Below are 19,769 nucleotides of genomic sequence, written 5' to 3'. Positions count from 1 at the left end.
CATTCCGTGTGTGTGTGCACCATGTGTGTGTGTGTGTGTGTGTGTGTGTGTGTGTGTGTGTGTGTGTGTGTGTGTGTGTGTGTGTGTGTGTGTCTCTCATGCGGCAGGCTTTGAACTTTGATAACACTGTCAACCTGTACTGGGGACAGCTCAGTACAGTAATGAGAGTAGTTCTCCCCAAACCTCTGTCTGCCTGTGTGTGTGTGTGTGTGTGTGTGTGTGTGTGTGTGTGTGTGTGTGTGTGTGTGTGTGTGTGTGTGTGTGTGTGTGTGTGTGTGTGTGTGTGTGTGTGTGTGTGTGTGTGTGTGTGTGTGTGTGTGTGTGTGTGTGTGTGTGTCTGTGTGTGTGTGTGTGTGTGAAAATCATGGCTGTTTATTGACACAGAGGGAAAAACACAGAAACAGAAGTGTTCTTATTAATGTAAATGATTCAATCAAACGCTCACACACACACACACACACACACACACACACACACACACACACACACACACACACACACACACACACACACACACACACACACACACAGGTGTATATGTGCAAGGCTGCTGTGTTGTGCTGTGAGCTGAGGAGGGGAGGAGGGGGGAGGAGAGGAGAGGGGAGGGGAGGGGAGGGGAGGACTCATATCGCTGAATCTTTGAGAAGAGCAGTAACACAAAGACACACACAGCAAAACAGAACAGAACAGAACAGAGCAGAGCGGAGAGGAGAGGAGAGGAGAGGAGAGGAGAGGAGAGGAGAGGAGAGGAGAGGGGAGGAGAGGAGAGGAGAGGAGGGGAGGAGAGGAGAGGGGAGGAGAGGGGAGGACTCATATCGCTGAATCTTTGAGAAGAGCAGTAACACAAAGACACACAGAGCAAAACAGAACAGAACAGAACAGAGAGGAGAGGAGAGGAGAGGAGAGGAGAGGAGAGGAGAGGAGAGGGCGAGGAGAAGAGGAGAGGAGAGGAGAGGAGAAGAATGGAGAGGAGAGCAGAGTAGAGGGGAGGAGAGCAGAGGGGAGGAGAGAAGAGGAGAGGGGAGCAGAGGGGAGAAGAGGAGAGGGGAGTAGAGCAGAGGGGGGGGCGAGGGGAGGAGAGGGGAAGAGAGCAGAGGGGAGGAGAGCAGAGGGGAGGAGAGGGGAGGAGAGCAGAGGGGAGGAGAGCAGAGGGGAGGAGAGCAGAGGGGAGGGTGAGGGGAGGAGAGGGGAAGAGAGCAGAGGGGAGGAGAGCAGAGGGGAGGAGAGGGGAGGAGAGCAGAGGGGAGGAGAGGGGAGGGGAGGAGAGCAGAGGGGAGGGCGAGGGGAGGAGAGGGGAAGAGAGCAGAGGGGAGGAGAGCAGAGGGGAGGAGAGGGGAGGGGAGGAGAGGGGAGGAGAGGGGAGCAGAGGAGAGGAGAGCGGAGGAGAGCAGAGGGGAGGGCGAGGGGAGGAGAGGGGAAGAGAGCAGAGGGGAGGAGAGGGGAGGAGAGCAGAGGGGAGGAGAGGGGAGGGGAGGAGAGCAGAGGGGAGGGCGAGGGGAGGAGAGGGGAAGAGAGCAGAGGGGAGAGAGAGGGGAGGAGAGGGGAGGAGAGCAGAGGGGAGGAGAGGGGAGGAGAGCAGAGGAGGAGAGGGGAGGAGGGGAGGAGAGGGGAGGAGAGGGGAGGAGAGCAGAGGAGAGGGGAGGAGAGCAGAGGGGAGGAGAGGGGAGGAGAGGGGAGGAGAGGAGAGGGGGGGGGGGGGGAGGAGAGGGGAGGAGAGCAGAGGAGAGGGGAGGGGAGGAGAGGGGAGGAGAGGGGAGGAGAGCAGAGGAGAGCGGAGGAGAGCGGAGGAGAGGAGAGAGCAGAGGAGAGGGGAGGAGAGGGGAGGAGAGCAGAGGAGAGGAGAGGGGAGGAGAGCAGAGGAGAGGAGAGGGGAGGAGAGGGGAGGAGAGGGGAGGAGAGCAGAGGAGAGGGGAGGGGAGGAGAGCAGAGGAGAGGAGAGGGGAGGAGAGGGGAGGAGAGGGGAGGAGAGCAGAGGAGAGGGGAGGAGAGGAGGCAGAATTTAGAATGTGTTGGAGGATGAACCGAGAGAGAGAGCTGTTGTTGCTATGACGTCAGGTGGAAGGGAGGGCGCCCAGAGGCCCTTTGTTTTACTCTCTGAGACCGCCGAGCTGTGTGTGTGTGTGTGTGTGTGTGTGTGTGTGTGTGTGTGTGTGTGTGTGTGTGTGTGTGTGTGTGTGTGTGTGTGTGTGTGTGTGTGTGTGTGTGTGTGTGTGTGTGTGTGTGTGTGTGTGTGTGTGTGTGTGTGTCTGTCTGTCTGTCTGTGTGTGTGTGTGTGTGTGTGTGTGTGTGTGTGTGTGTGTGTGTGTGTGTGTGTGTGTGTGAATGTGTGTGTGTGTGTGTGTGTGTGTGTGTGTGTGTGCATGCATATGTGAATGTGTGTTGTCGTGCTGTCTGCGACAACGGAACAGGGAACACACACATCCATTACCCCAGCCAGCCAGTCAGCCAGGCAGTCAGTCAATCAGCCAGCCAGTCAGCCAGTCAGTCAGCCAGGGCAGAAAGATGCTCGACACAGAGACAGTAGAAATAGACTGTTCTGTCCCGTTTTGCTTCACAGTCCCGCAATGACCTGGTCTTCACACACATGCTGCCATATAATCACATTACATTATAATAACATTATATTGACCAATGACTTACATCTACCAACTACATGCTACTGTTTAATATCCCTAATGTGTGACGTGTTACTGTTTAATATCTCTGCTGTGTGGACGTGTTACAGGCTACTGTTTAATATCCCTGCTGTGTGGACGTGTTACAGGCTACTGTTTAATATCCCTGCTGTGTGGACGTGTTACAGGCTACTGTTTAATATCCCTGCTGTGTGGACGTGTTACAGGCTACTGTTTAATATCCCTGCTGTGTGGACGTGTTACAGGCTACTGTTTAATATCCCTGCTGTGTGGACGTGTTACAGGCTACTGTTTAATATCCCTGCTGTGTGACGTGTTACAGGCTACTGTTTAATATCCCTGCTGTGTGACGTGTTACTGTTTAATACCCCTGCTGTGTGACGTGCTACAGGCTAATGTTTAATATCCCTGCTGTGTGACGTGTTACAGGCTACTGTTTAATATCCCTGCTGTGTGACGTGTTACAGGCTACTGTTTAATATCCCTGCTGTGTGACAGGCTACTGTTTAATATCCCTGCTGTGTGACGTGTTACAGGCTACTGTTTAATATCCCTGCTGTGTGACGTGTTACAGGCTACTGTTTAATATCCCTGCTGTGTGACAGGCTACTGTTTAATATCCCTGCTGTGTGACGTGCTACAGGCTAATGTTTAATATCCCTGCTGTGTGACGTGCTACAGGCTAATGTTTAATATCCCTGCTGTGGGACGTGTTACTGTTTAATATCCCTGCTGTGTGACGTGTTACTGTTTAATATCCCTGCTGTGTGACGTGTTACTGTTTAATATCCCTGCTGTGTGGACGTGTTACTGTTTAATATCCCTGCTGTGTGACGTGCTACAGGCTAATGTTTAATATCCCTGCTGTGTGACGTGCTACAGGCTAATGTTTAATATCCCTGCTGTGGGACGTGTTACAGGCTACTGTTTAATATCCCTGCTGTGTGGACGTGTTACTGTTTAATATCCCTGCTGTGTGACGTGTTACAGGCTACTGTTTAATATCCCTGCTGTGTGACGTGTTACTGTTTAATATCCCTGCTGTGTGACGTGTTACTGTTTAATATCCCTGCTGTGTGACGTGCTACAGGCTAATGTTTAATATCCCTGCTGTGTGACGTGCTACAGGCTAATGTTTAATATCCCTGCTGTGGGACCTAAACATCAGTGCCACAGGTAACTTCCACAAAGCAGTGAACGATCTGAGAGACAAGAAGGGCCTTGCACTCCATCAAAAATGAACATAAAATTCGACATACCAATTAGGATCTGGCAAAAAATACTTGAATCAGTTATAGAACCCATTGCCCTTTATGGTTGTGAGGCCTGGGGTTTCGCTTACCAACCAAGAATTCAGAAAATGGGACAAACACCAAATTGAGACACTGCATTCAGAATTCAGTAAATATATCCTCTGTGTACAACGTAAAACACCAAATGATGCATGCAGAGCAGAATTAGCTCGATACCCACTAATGATCAAAATCCAGAAAATAGCCGTTAAATTCTACAACCTCCTAAAAGGAAGTGATTCCCAAACCTTCCATAACAAAGTCCTGAGGCTCTGTTCACAAACACAAACAGACCCCACAGAGCCCCAGGGACAGCAACACAATTAGACCCAAGCAAATCATGAGAAAACAAAAAGGTAATTAATTGACACATTGGAAAGAACTAACAAAAGAACTACCAGCCAAATGTATGACCATATTAGAAACCCCTATTTCCCTCAGATTACACAGACCCACTAAGAATTCCCCCCCCCCCAAAAAAAAATCAAATTTTGATAAACTCACATATCTATTGGGTGAAATACCACAGTGTGCCATCACAGCAGCAATATTTGTGACCTGTTGCCACAAGAAAAAGGGCAACCAGTGAAGAACAAACACCATTGTAAATACAACCCATATTTATGTTTATTTATTTTCCCTTTGGTACTTTAACTATTTGCACATCGTTACAACACTGTTTATATACATAATATGACATTTTAAAATGTCTTTATTCCTTTGGAACTCTTGTGAGTGTAATGTTTACTGTTCATTTAAAAATTGTTTATTTCACTTTTGTTTGTCTATTTCACTTGAATTGGCAATGTAAACATATGTTCCCATGCCAATAAAGCCCTGTGAATTGAATTGAGAGACAGCTAGAAAAAGAGAGAGGAGAGAGCAGAGACAAGCTGAGGAGGAGAGAAGGAGACGGGCCTCTTAAAAAGGAAACTAAAGGCTCCAAGTCTCCAACCCGACAAAAGAACATTTCTGATCTCCAGTGAAGCAAGAGAAGAAGAAGAAGGAAGGGAAGAAGCCTCCTCTCTGAAGACTCTCAGACCAGTTGAAAGGAAGTGTTAAAGAATGTCCTTACAGTTTAAAGTGATGTGATGATTGAGGGAGATAAAAAAACAAGTGCATGACATCGTTCCAAAAGGCACCCTATTCCCTATGGATCCTGGTCAAAAGTAGGGCACTGCAATAGGGAATAGGGTGCCATAGGGCCCTGGTCAAAAGTAGTGCACTACATAGGGAATAGGGTGCCATAGGGTTCTGGTCTATTCGGGACGCAGTTCTTAAGTGACATCCTTCCTCCCCTATGGTTCCGCTATGGCCAGATGCTGCTTGACAAATCAACGCATTTGTAATATTGAACAACCTTTCCACAACGTTCTGGGAATGTTGCAGGATAGTTACCCCCTTACCCCCCTACCCTTACAGAATAGTTGCTTGGCTTTGGAACCATTCTCAGCCCATTTAAGGAATTTGACCCCAAAAACAAAAAGGTATTTTGTTGTTATTTCATTACTTAATTGGGATCGACTGGTCGACCTCCAAGGCTTGCAGCTGTACATAGCCCATCTGTAAATAGCCCACCCAACTACCTCATCCCCATATTGTTTTTAATTTACTTTTTTGCACACCACTATTTCTACTTGCACATCCTCATCTGCAGATCTATCACTCCAGTGTTAATTTGCTAAATTGTAATTACTTCGCTACTATTGGCCTATTTATTGTCTTGCCCTCTTACTCCATTTGCACACACTGTCTACAGATTTTTCTATTGTGTTATTGACTGTACGTTTGTTTATCCCACATGTAACTCTGTGTTGTTTTTTTGTCGCACTGCTTTGCTTTATCTTGGCCAGGTCGCAGTTGTAAATGAGAACTTGTTCTCAACTGGCCTACCTGGTTAAATAAAGGTGAAATAAAATACAAAAAGGCAAAGTTTTCCCATTTTGAACCATTTCATGTGTCTGAAGGTAGAATTCTGCATACCCGGCATTCCCAGAGAGCAAATCAAGTGCACCTATAGACCTGCCGCTGGCCAATCAGATAGCTCAGATCACCGTGTCTGCAGTTTCCTGGAGCTACCGACCGTAAAAAAAAAAAGCCTCAAATGCAAAGTCTATACTGTGAGATTTCAAAACTTTTAAAACCATGACTAGACAGAGACTCAACAAATACAGCAAAGAGCTGCTCTTTTTTATGATTAAAAGGTCATTAAGTTGTTATTCAGCACTTTCTGCCTACTTCCACTCACCGCTACAACTACAACTGCAAAGAGTAAAGCAAAGCGTTTCCGAAAAGCTTGCCTTGTTATTATTAGCGGCTTTCGTCATTAATAGAGGGGATATTTCACTTTCTCTGGTCACATGAAATAATGTAGTGCAACTTCAGTTTCGCTATCAGTTGGAAGACCGTGTCTCAGCGGAGGGAGAGAGAGGTGCAAGGCCAGGGAGTTGGGTGAGAGGCAGCCTCACTGCTGCTCCCTCCCTCCCCTCAGACTGACCATCACATGCTTTATATATACTGTATATATATACAGTGGGGCAAAAAAGCCCAAAAAAAATTATGACATAACATTGAAGGTTGTACAATGTAACAGCAATATTTTGACTTATGGATGCCACCCGTTAGATAAAATACGGAACAGTTACGTATTTCACTGAAAGAATAAACGTCTTGTTTTCGAAATGATAGTTTCCGGATTTGACCATATTAATGACATCAGGCTTGTATTTCTGTGTGTTATTATATTATAATTAAGTCTATGATTTGATATTTGATAGAGCAGTCTGACTGAGCGGTGGTAGGCAGCAGCAGGCGCGTAAGCATTCATTCAAAAAGCACTTTACTGCGTTTGCCAGCAGCTCTTCGTAATGCTTCAAGCATTGCGCTGTTTATGCCTTCAAGCCTATCAACTCCTGAGATTAGGCTGGCAATACTAAAGTACCTATTAGAACATCCAATAGTCAAAGGTATATATGAAATACAAATGGTATAGAGAGAAATAGTCTAAGAATTCCTATAATAACTACAACCTTAAACCTCTTACCTTGGAATATTGAAGACTCATGTTAAAAGGAACCACCAGCTTTCATATGTTCTCATGTTCTGAGCAAGGAACTAAAACGTTAGCTTTTTTACATGGCACATATTGCACTTTTACTTTCTTCTCCAACACTTTGTTTTTGCATTATTTAAACCAAATTGAACATGTTTCATTATTTATTTGAGACAAAATAGATTTTATTGATGTATTATATTAAGATAAAATAGAAGTGTTCATTGTTCATTCAGTATTGTTGTAATTGTCATTATTACAAATATATATATATAAAAATTGGCCGATTAATCCGTCTCGGCTTTTTTTGGTCCTCCAATAAATCGGTATCGGTATCAGCGTTGAAAAATCATATATCGGTCGACCTCGTCTGAGCCACTGGAATTCTGATACAGTGAATTATAAGTGAAATAATCTGTCTGTAAACAATTGTTGGAAAAATTACTTGTGTCATGCACAAAGTAGATGTCCTAACCGACTTGCCAAAACTATAGTTTGTTAACAAGAAATTTGTGGAGTGGTTGAAAAACGAGTTTTAATGACTCCAACCTAAGTGTATGTAAACGTCCGACTTCAATTATATATACTTCTGACTTCAACTGTATATATATATATACACTGAACAAAAATATAAACGCAACATGTAAGTGCTGGTCCCATGTTTCATGAGCTGAAATAAAAATATCCCCTTAAATGCTCCATACCCACAAAAAGCTTATTTCTCTCAAATGTTGTGCACAAATTTGTTTACATCCCTGTTAGTGAGCATTTCTCCTTTGCCAAGATAATTCATCCACCTGACAGTTGTGGCATATAAAGAAGCTGACTAAACAGCATGATCATTACACAGGTGCACCAAGTGCTGGGGACAAAATGTGGACACTAAAAGTGCAGTTTTGACACAACACAATACCACAGAGCGTGCAATTGGCATGCTGACTGCAGGAATGTCCACCAGAGCAGTTTTCACACACTTTAATGTTAATTTCTCTACCATAAGCCACCTCCAACATCGTTTTAAAGAATTTGGCAGAATGTCCAACCGGCCTTAAAACCCAGACCAGGTGTACCCGCACCAGCCCAGAACCTCCACATCCGGCTTCTCTCACCTGCTGCATCATCTGAGACCAGCCACCCGGACAGCTGATGAAACTGTGGGTTTGCACAATCGAAGAATTTATGCACAAACGGTCAGCAACCGTCTGAGGAAGACCATCAGCGTGCTCGTCATCCTCACCAGGGTCATCACCGCAGTTCGTAGTCGTAACCAATTTAACTGGGCAAATGCTCACCTTCAAATGGCCACTGACACGCATGGAGAAGTGTGCTCCATGGTAAGAAATGTGACTGTTCCTGGTGCAAAAACAATGTTCTATCCCAGAGCTTGAGTAAATGACATTACTAAGCTGCTCCTGAATGTACTACACCAGGACATGTGGGTTTTAATGACATTACTAAGCTGCTCCTGAATGTACTACACCAGGACATGTGGGTTTTAATGACATTACTAAGCTGTTCCTGAATGTACTACACCAGGACATGGACACTGATTCTATCATAGTCCAGTTGGGTTCTAATGACATAATGAAGGGCAGCTCTGAACAGTTGAAACTGGATTTCAAAGAGCTGATTGACTCTCTGCTAGATAGACACTAATAAAATACCCATCATATCTGGCCCTGTGACCTTCTCTGATCATATCTGGCCCTGTGACCTTCTCTGATCATATCTGGCCCTGTGACCTTCTCTGAATCGTGGCATTGAACACTTTAGCCAGATTATTTCTCTTCACAACTGGCTATGTGATTATTACTGCAGCTCAATGGGTGTAACTTTTGTTGACTATTTCGATACCTTTTGAAAACAGGTTTCATAAGGAGGATGGGATCCACCCAAATCCTATGGGATCCTGGATCCTTTTCACAGCACTATAAGGCTGCGTTTGAGACAATGACTTATCAATGACCCAAGCCCAGCTCAGTTGAGCCCTACTATTGTGTCGCTGAGTTGTCATAATGCTTTAGCAAATGTACATTATCCCAGGGGCGTCGGAAGACACAATGTAAGTCACCTAATTTATGTCCCTCTAACTGCCCTGAATACCTCTGCTGATCCTACAGCTATTGTATGCAGCAATCATGTGCATACTGAACCAGTTTTATGATGTTAGCACTGATGCTGTGTGCCCTAGTAGGAAGTCCACTAACATAAAGCATTTGAGAACATGTACTTCTGCTAAGCTTCCCAGTAAAAGCAATGAAAACAAGCAAGCATCACAGAAAAGTGCTCAAAATTGCCCACGTTTACATATGTAGTTTAAGAAACAAGTTTAATGAAATTAAAAACTTGCTAGTAACAGATGACATTCATATTCTGACAATCTCTGAAACTCACTTAGACAATATATTTGATTATATCATAGTAGCAACAAGGTTATAACATTTACAGACAATACATAAATGCCAGTGGTGGAGGTGTTGCTGTTTATATTCAGAACCACATTCCTGTAAAGATTAGAGACGATCTCATGTTAAATACTGTTGAAATAATATGGCTACAGGTTCATCTGCCTCACCTAAAGCCCATTCTGGTGGGAAGCCGCTATAGACCACCAAGTGCTAACAGTCAGTATCTCGATAACATGTGTGAAATGCATGATAATGTATGTGATATCAACAGAGAGGTATGTTTTCTGGGTGATTTAAATATCGACCGGCTTTCATCAGGCTGCCCACTCAAGAAAAAGCTTCAAACTGTAACCAGTGCCTGCAACCTGGTTCAGATTATCAATCAACCTACCAGGGTAGTTACAAACAGCACAGGAATGAAATCATCCACATGTATTGATCACATCTTTACTAATGCTCCAAATCCATAGGATGCAGTGATCACAATATAGGAGCCATATCTAGGAAAACCAAAGTTCCAAAAGCTGGGCCTAATATAGTGTATAAGAGGTCATACAATACGTTTTGTAGTGATTCCTATGTTGTTGCTGTAAAGAATATCTGTTGGTCTGTGGTGTGTAATGAGGAACAAACAGATGCTACACTTGACACATTTATGAAAATGCTTAATCCAGTCACTAATAAGCACACACCCATTAAGAAAATGACTGTAAAAACGATTAAATCCCCATGAATTGATGAGGAATTTAAAAAATGGTATGGTTGAGAGGGATGAGGCAAAAGGAATGGCAAATAAGTCTGGCTGCACAACCGATTGGAAAACGTACTGCAAATTGAGAAATCATGTGACTAAACAGTTTTTTTTTTTTAAGAGATGAAACTACACTATGAAACAAAGATAAATGGCATAAAGAATGATAGTAAAAAGCTTTGGAGCACCTTAAAATACATTTTGGTAAAAAAAAGCTCACTCAGCTCCATCATTCATTGAATCAGATGGCTCATTCATTACAAAACCAACTGATATTACCAACAACTTTAATGATTATTTAATTGGCCAGACTCAAATCATTAGCCACTTTAATAACGCCACTATAATAATGTTAACATATCTTACATTACTCATCTCAGATGTATATACTGTATTCTATACTATCTACTGTATCTCGCCTATGCCGCTCGGCCATCACTCATCCATATATTTAAATGTACATATTCTTATTCCATCCCTTTAGATTTGTGTGTATTCGGTAGTTGTTGGGGGAAAATGTTAGATTACTTGTTAGATATTACTGCACTGTCGGAACTAGAAGCACAAGCATTTCGCTACAATCGCATTAACATCTGCTAACCAATACCATTTGATTTGATTAGCAAACTTAGGCATGACATGCCAGCAACAAACGCTGACACCACACATCCAAGTATATCTGACCAAATTAGGAAAGACAAGAATTGTAATTTTGAATTACGTAAAGTGAGTGTGGGAGAGGTGAAAAAAATGATTGTTGTCTATCAACAATGACAAGCCACCGGGGTCTGACAATCTGGATAGAAAATTACTGAGGATAATAATGTATGATATTGCCATTCCTATTTGCCACATCTTCAATTTAAGCCTACTAGAAAGTGTGTGCCCTCAGGCCTGGAGGGAAGCTAAAGAGAAATCGATGAGCAAAAAATTGTGGGGGCTGTTTTGTTAGACTTCAGTGCGGCTTTTGACATTATCAAACATAGTCTGCTGCTGGCAAAATGTATGTATGTGTTATGGCTTTACACCCCCTGCTATATTGTGGATAAAGAGTTACAGAACACAGGGGTGTTGTTTAATGGAAGCCTCTCAAATATAATCCAGTTAGAATTAGGAATTCCCCAGGGTTGCTGTCTAGGCCCCCTTACTTTTTTCAATCTTTACTAACGACATCCCATTGGCTTTTAGTAAAGCCAGTGTGTCGATGTATGTGGATGACTCAACACTATACACGTCAGCTACTACAGCAACTGCAACACTCAACAAAGAGCTGCAGTTCGTTTCAGAGTGGGTGGCAAGGAATAAGATAGTTGTTTAAATATTTAGGACTAAAAGCATCGTATTTGGAACAAAACACTTACTAAACCCTAAATCTCAACTAAATATGTGGAAATTGAGCAAGTTGAGGTGACTAAACTGCTTGGAGTAACCCTGGATTGTAAACTGTCATGCTCAAAATATATTGATACAACAGTAGCTAAGATGGAGAGAAGTCTGTCTATAATAAAGCGATGCTCTGCCTTCTGAACAGCACTATCAACAAGGCAGGTCCTACAGGCCCTAGTCTAGTTTTATCACACCTGGAATACTGTTCAGTTGTGTGGTCAGGTGTCACAAAGAGGGACTTTGGAAAATTGCAATTGGCTCAGAACAGAGCAGCACAGATGGCCCTTGGATGTACACAGAGAGCTAACATTAATAATTTGCATGTCAATCTCTCCTGGCTCAAAATGGAGGAAAGATTTACTTCATCACTACTTGTATTTATGAGAGGAATTGAGATGTTGAATGCACCGAGCTGTCTGTTTAAACGACTAGCACACAGCTCAGACACCCATCCATACCCCACAAGACATGCTACCAGGGAGTCTCTTCACAGTCCCCAAGTCCAGAACAGACTATGGGAGGTGCACAGTACTACATAGAGCCATGACTACATGGAACTCTATTCCACATCAAGTAACTGATACAAGTAGTATAATCAGATTTAAAAAAACATTTTAAAAACATACACCTGGAACAACGGGGATGTGAAGCAACACAACTTAGGTCAGTTAGGATCACCACTTCATTTTAAGAATGTGAAATGTCAGAAAAATAGTAGAGAGAACGATTTATTTCAGCTTTTATTTCTTTCATCACATTCCCAGTGGGTCAGAAGTTTACATACACTCAATTAGTATTTGGTAGCATTGCCTTTAAATTGCTTAACTTGGGTCAAACGTTTTGGGTAGCCTTCCACAAGCTTCCCACCATAAGTTGGGTGAATGTTGGCCCATTCCTCCTGACAGAGCTGGTGTAACTGAGTCAGGTTTGTAGGCCTCCTTGCTCGCACACGCCTTTTCAGTTATTTTTTCAGTTCTGCCCACAAATTTCTATAGGATTGAGGTCAGGGCTTTGTGATGGCCACTCCAATACCTTGACTTTGTTGTCCTTAAGCCATTTTGCTACAACTTTGGAAGTATGTTTGGGGTCATTGTCCATTTGGAAGACCCATTTGCGACCAAGCTTTAACTTCCTGACTGATGTCTGGAGATGATGCTTCAATATATCCACATAATCTTCCTCCCTCATGATGCCATCTATTTTGTGAAGTGCACCAGTCCCTCCTGTAGCAAAGCACCCCCACAACATGATGCTGCCGCCCCCGTGCTTCATGGTTGGGATGGTGTTCTTCGGCTTGCAAGCGTTCCCCTTTTTCCTCCAAACATAACAATGGTCATTATGGGCAAACAGTTCTATTTTTGTTTCATCAGACCAGAGGACATTTCTCCAAAAAGTACGATCTTTGTCCCCATGTGCAGTTGCAAACCGTAGTCTGGCTTTTTTATGGCGGTTTTGGAGCAGTGGCTTCTTCCTTGCTGAGCGGCCTTTCAGCTTATGTCGATATAGGACTCGTTTTACTGTGGATATATATATATATAGATACTTTTGTACCCGTTTCCTCCAGCATCTTAACAAGGTCCTTTGCTGTTGTTCTGGGATTGATTTGCACTTTTCGCACCAAAGTACGTTCATCTCTAGGAGACAGAACGCATCTCCTTCTTGAGCGGTATGATGGCTGTGTGGTCCCATTGTGTTGATACTTGCGTACTATTGTTTGTACAGATGAACGTGGTACCTTCAGGCGTTTGGAAATTGCTCCCAAGGATGAACCAGACTTGTGGAGGTCAACAATTTTTTGGGCTGTTTTCTTTTGATTTTCCCATGATGGCAAGCAAAGAGCCACTGAGTTTGAAGGTAGGTCTTGCAATACATCAAATGATGTAAATTAGCCTATCAAAAGCTTCTAAATCCATTTTCTGGAATTTTCCAAGCTGTTTGTCCAAGCTGCTTCTAAATCCATTTTCTGGAATTTTCCAAGCTGTTTGTCCGGCTGCGACAGAGCCTGGACTCGAACCAGGATCTCTAGTGGCACAGCTATCACTGAGATGCAGTACCTTAGACCACTGAGACAGAGCCTGGGCTCGAACCAGGATCTCTAGTGGCACAGCTAACACTGAGATGCAGTACCTTAGACCACTGCGCCACTCGAGAGGCCCTAGAACTGTTTTTAATTGGTTAATGTTGCATAGGCCAATGTTTTTTATGTAATCTTTAAAAAACATCTGAGCGGTAGTTCTCTGCTTGCATTTTGACTCAGGAAAGGTTGGTGACCTCTGCTTTAACAGAACTTTCCAGGAAAGGTTGGTGACCTCTGCTTTAACAGAACTTTCCAGGAAAGGTTGGTGACCTCTGCTTTAACAGAACTTTCCAGGAAAGGTTGGTGACCTCTGCTTTAACAGAACTTTCCAGGAAAGGTTGGTGACCTCTGCTTTAACAAAACTTTCCAGGAAAGGTTGGTGACCTCTGCTTTAACAAAACTTTCCAGGAAAGGTTGGTGAGTTCTGCTTTAACAAAACTTTCCAGGAAAGGTTGGTGAGTTCTGCTTTAACAAAACTTTCCAGGAAAGGTTGGTGAGTTCTGCTTTAACAAAACTTTCCAGGAAAGGTTGGTGAGTTCTGCTTTAACAAAACTTTCCAGGAAAGGTTGGTGACCTCTGCTTTAACAAAACTTTCCAGGAAAGGTTGGTGACCTCTGCTTTAACAGAACTTTCCAGGAAAGGTTGGTGACCTCTGCTTTAACAGAACTTTTTATAAAAGGTTGGTGACCTCTGCTTTAACAGAACTTTCCAGGAAAGGTTGGTGAGTTCTGCTTTAACAGAACTTTCCAGAAAAGTTATAACATTTCATTTCAATGTTGGTAATGTTCTAGAAACCTTCTCCAAATAGTTCAAAGAACATTAAGAAACAAAATGTTCATCTGTGGGAATATCAGGACTTCAGCGTAACGTTTTCTACAGGTTTCCTCATGGTTATATTTAAAGTCATGTTCTCAAATGGGTTCCGAAGACGTTAAGAAAACGTTCCATAAAAAATAAAAAAATAAAAACACAAGAAAACATTCTAAGAACGTTCTCTGAACGTGACTAAAAGTTCTTTAAACATATACATTCCATTCTCATATCCTCCATCTTGTTAAGTGTGTTCCGGTGGGTTGGCCACGCCCACTAATTGGTCACACCTGATCTTAATGAGTACTTGTTTTCCTTTGAAATGGGGACTGATTAAATAGACTAAAATGAACAGCTTTGAATGCGTAAAAAACAACATGTCGTGCTAGCTCCATCATGGTGGCACAGCGGACGAATTCCACTGAAAGACAACAGGAGATATGTTCCAATCTCACAGATGCCGTGTGACAAATAAATAAATATGTTTGCATGATTAATGCCTAAGGAAAATCATTTCCAAGTGTCCTATGTGGTTGTTTAATACAGTTAACCCAAAATAAGAACACAGTGTTATTAAAAGTCAGTGAAAGTTAAGGAAGTACATTTTTTTTTCAAAGCTCCAAAATAACGAGTGATGTGCAGTTCTCTTTTTATTGATTCGAGAGTCATGATTTGTTTTTCTGAGTGACTCGTTCATTTTAGTTGTTCGTTTGACTTGCTAGTGCTGGCAGCAATGAGTCCTACAGCAGGATCAATACACGCTCCTCCAGCTCAGCGGCTCCAGAGACGTGCTCCGACTACCAACTGTCTGTCATATTACGCGCAAGGAAGTAGATCATGAGCATAGACAAGAAAAATACATGTTTAGAACCAATAATTGATCGCATGGTGCAAGAATGACTGCTATTAATTGATTATTGAATGTTATGATGGACACAGCTTTGTAGAACCAAAACATACATACACAGCTTCTGCTCAACAAACTCAAACTCGAGAACAAATTGTTTCGGGTCTGCAGTTTACAAATGACTGTGCTTTATCACCTTGCCTGGCTACCCAGACTACTTCCTCCGGCCAAACGCTACGCCATGGACGTTTTTTTACTCCACAATGGAAAGTATGTAGCGAACGACAGAGCAGAGGAAGAGTCGCCAGGCTACTTTACCGCCCTCATGGCAGACAAGCATTACGCCAAGAGTCGTTCACAATCTAGTCCGGTTGTGGCCACAACTAGACCTCGTTTCAAATGTATTAAGACGTATATGCCTTCACATCGACAAAAAGTACATTGTTTAAAGCACATGTTAACAAGTCTCACAGTCACAAATGATAGCTCCAATAACCCTTCTATGGTGAACGACATATGAACTAAAAGGCTCGTAGAATCATGACTCTTTCGAGTTTTCAGTTCATCGTTTGCCGGTAGGGGTTCCTGCTCTGGGCATTACTAACTCAAATGAGTCGAAAGATTCGTTTTTTGACTTAATAACCTCTTAGGGAACCCTTAACGACTCGAAAAGATCCAACTCAGCCCAACTCATCCAAATCAGCCTAACTTCCAATCACTACAAATAACCTATTATCTGCGTAAAACGTTGTCAGAACCTCCCTGCAATGTAATTTTTGTTTGTTTGTTTTATCGGTCAGGAAACGTATGGATTCGTTCCCACAACCAATGTGAAACCAAAAACATACGTTCCCACAACCAATGTGAAACCAAAAACATACGTTCCCACAACCAATGTGAAACCAAAAACATACGTTCCCACAACTTCAAAGGAACCCAATGTGTTAGCTGGGTTACTGTGTCTGGAACAGGTTCTCCTCCGATCTCTCCAATAAGAGGCAATACATCACTATTGGAGAGTCCAGATCGGAGGACACTGCAGTCCCACAGGGGTCAGTGCTGGGGCCTACACTGTTTTTAAACCGACATGCTCCCTTCTCAGACACTCGAACATCAACTTCCATCGCCACACCTCACAATTCCCCAGGTTTACATTAAGACCAAACCGTACACCATCTCTGCCCTAGCAAAACTCAGCAGCTGCCTAGAGTAACATCAGCCCATGGATGAAAGAGAACTTCCCTCCAGTTGAACAGTAGTAAGACTGAGGAGTTGCTTATTGGGACACCCAAGCAGGTCACCAGTGGAGGAAACATCTGCCCTACAATCAACGGACAGTCAATCCTCTGTCCACTGTCATCTCCAACCTAGGAGTCAAGTTTGATCCTTCTCTGTTCACATAAAACAAATACACTATATATATATATATACACACAAAAGTATGTGGACACCCCTTCAAATATGTGGATTTAGCCACACCCCTTGTTGACAGGTGTATAAAATTGATCACACAGCCATGCAATCCCCATAGACAAACATTGGCAGTAGAATGGTCTTACTGAAGAGTTCTGTAATGTTCAATGTGACACCGTTATAGGATGCCACCTTTCCAACAAGTCAGTTCGTCAAATTTCTGCCCTGCTTGAGCTGACAGGTCAAATGTAAGTGCTGTTTTCGTGAAGTGGAAACGTCTAGGAGAAACAACGGCTCAGCCGTGAACTGGTAGGCCACACAAGCTCACAGAACACGACCACGCTGAAGCGTGTAAAAAATTGTCTGTCCTCGGTTGCAACACTCACTACTGAGTTCCAAACTGCCTCTGGAAGCAACGTCAGCACAATAACTGGTCATCAAAAGCTTCATGAAATGGGTTTCCATGGCCGAGCAGCCGCACACAAGCCTAAGATCACCATGCGCAATGCAAAGCGTCGGCTGGAGTGGTGTAAAGCTCGCCACCATTGGACTCTGGAGCAGTGGAAACGCGTTGTCTGGAGTTATGAATCACGCTTCACCATCTGGCAGTCCGACAGACGAGTCTGGGTTTGGCGGATGCCAAGAGAATGCTACCTGCCTCAATGCATAGTGCTAACTGTAAAGTTTGGTGGAGGAGGAATAATGGTCTGGGCCTGTTTTTCATGGTTCAGGCCCCTTAGTTCCAGTGAAGGGAAATCTTAACACTACAGCATACAGCGACATTCTAGACGATTCTGTGCTTCCAACTTTGTGGTAACAGTTTGGGGAAGGCCCTTTCCTGTTTCAGCGTGACAACGCCCCCCGTGCACAAAGCATACAGAAATGGTTTGTCAAGATCGGTTTGGAATAACTTGACTGGCCTGCACAGAGCACTCACCTCAACCCCTTCAAACACCTTTGCGATGAATTGGAAAGCCGAATGCGAGCCAGGCCTAATTGTCCAACAACATCAGTGGCCGACCTGTCAAAAGTCCCCGCAGCAATGTTACAACATCTAGTGGAAAGCCTTCCCAGAAGAGTAGAGGCTGTTATAGCAGCAAAGGGGGGGACCAACTCCATATTAATACCCATTGATTTTGTAATGAGATGTTAGACAAGCAGGTGTCCACATACTTTTGGTCATGTAGTGTATCTTGGTCATACCGTCCCTCTCCCAGCCAGATGCAGAGAAACTTATCCATGCCTTCCATCTTATCTCGGATCGAAAACGCGCTGCATGGGGGCCTCCCAGACTAATCACTACAGAGGCTCCAACTAATCCAGAACAGTGCTGCCAGGGTCCTGACCAGGACCAAGAAGTCCGACCACATCACCCCGATCCTGCCCAAACTGGCTAGCGGTCAACTACAGGATTGACTTCAAAAATCCAACTGTTTTGTATTTAAAGCCTTGAATGGATTGAGGCCCACCTACATCAGCGATCTCATCTCAACCAGCGAGACACCTCGCACTCTCCCCGCTCCAGCCACGTCTCCGAACTATGGGGGACCGAGCCTTCTGCTCCCTCGCCCCTCCCCTATGGAAATCTCTCCCTGACCATCTGTGAGGCAATCTATCACAATCTATCACTTGACAAATTGGCCTTAAAATCCACTTCTACAGACGGTCTTTCTTCTTATAGTCCTAATGGATTTAGCACCTAGCCCACTATTGCTATTTTACCTGCCTTGATTCAAAATGGATGCCGATTATTTATTTTTTTACACAGATTTTATGTATTAACTCTATGATGAAAAGCGCTATACAAATTAAATGTATTATTATTTGCAATACACATTTGCATTGCACACTGGGTGATAATAAGGTTGGTTGGTATCCAGATGTTCCTAGTGTTCCTGTACCATACCAGGGTATATGATATTAGGAACGCAATTTCTTTCCAAATGTAATTATTAACTTTTTTAAATTTAAATTACGCACAACACAATTTAGACAGCAGCGATCTTGATCCAGGAAGGGATGGATGGTCTCTGCTGTAACCAAGAAACTTGATTTTGCAAGCTAGCACACCTAGCTAGCATGTTAGCAAAACCAAATGCATAGCTGGAGCCCTGAACCCCCCCCCCCCCCTCCCGTATTGAAAATCATACTGTCGGTATACCGCCCAAGCCTAGGTGATACACACAGAAACAGGCTCAGTTCAGTACCACCCACCTGTCCCGTACCACCCACCTGTCCCGTACCACCCACCTGTCCCGTACCACCCACCTGTCCAGAGGATGCTAGCAGGTTGATGGTGGTCAGTAGCATCCAGCCACGTGACGCCTCTTCACTCTGGTTCACCTCCAGGAACTGGACTATGGCTCTACTGGCTGCCTCTGTGGAGAGAACACACACACGCACACACAGCATGGAATCAGTATCATAATAGACTGTTTTATATTACAATAGAAACTGGACTATGGCTCTACTGGCTGCCTCTGTGGAGAGAACACACACACACACACACACACACAGCATGGAATCAGTATCATAATAGACTGTTTTATATTACAATAGAAACTGGACTATGGCTCTACTGGCTGCCTCTGTGGAGAGAACACACACACACACACACAGCATGGAATCAGTATCATAATAGACTGTTTTATATTACAATAGAAACTGGACTATGGCTCTACTGGCTGCCTCTGTGGAGAGAACACACACACACACACACACACACACACACACACACACACACACACACACACACACACACACACACACACACACACACACACACACACACACACACACACACACACACACACACACACACACAAACACAGCATAGTATCAGTATCATAACAGACTGTGTGTTATATTATCAAATCAAATGTATTTATATAGCCCTGACATCAACTGGTATCTCAAAGTACTGTACAGAAACCCAGCCTAAAACCCCAAACAGCAAGCAATGCAGGTGTAGAAGCACGGTGGCTAGGAACAACTCCCTAGAAAGGCCAAAACCTAGGAAGAAACCTAGAGAGGAACCAGGCTATGAGGGGTGGCCAGTCCTCTTCTGGCTGTGCCGGGTGGAGATTATAACAGAACA

The 19,769-nt window shown here is 43.8% G+C and overlaps 1 protein-coding gene across 5 annotated transcripts in view; it reads right to left on the bottom strand.

The window, feature by feature from the left end:
- wdfy3 (WD repeat and FYVE domain containing 3) overlaps positions 1–19,769 on the bottom strand; it is a 260,816-nt gene that overhangs the window by 189,548 nt on the left and 51,499 nt on the right. For all 5 annotated transcript variants that reach the window (XM_071352080.1, XM_071352078.1, XM_071352076.1 and 2 more), the window contains exon 4: positions 18,941–19,050. In XM_071352080.1, the coding sequence (XP_071208181.1) occupies positions 18,941–19,050 (110 nt within the window). The remainder of the gene's footprint in view (positions 1–18,940; positions 19,051–19,769) is intronic.

This window comes from Salvelinus alpinus, chromosome 19 (assembly GCF_045679555.1).
Source record: "Salvelinus alpinus chromosome 19, SLU_Salpinus.1, whole genome shotgun sequence".
Taxonomy (NCBI): domain Eukaryota; kingdom Metazoa; phylum Chordata; class Actinopteri; order Salmoniformes; family Salmonidae; genus Salvelinus; species Salvelinus alpinus.
Note: the sequence above shows the minus strand (reverse complement) of the source record. Positions and strands in the feature narration are given on the sequence as shown.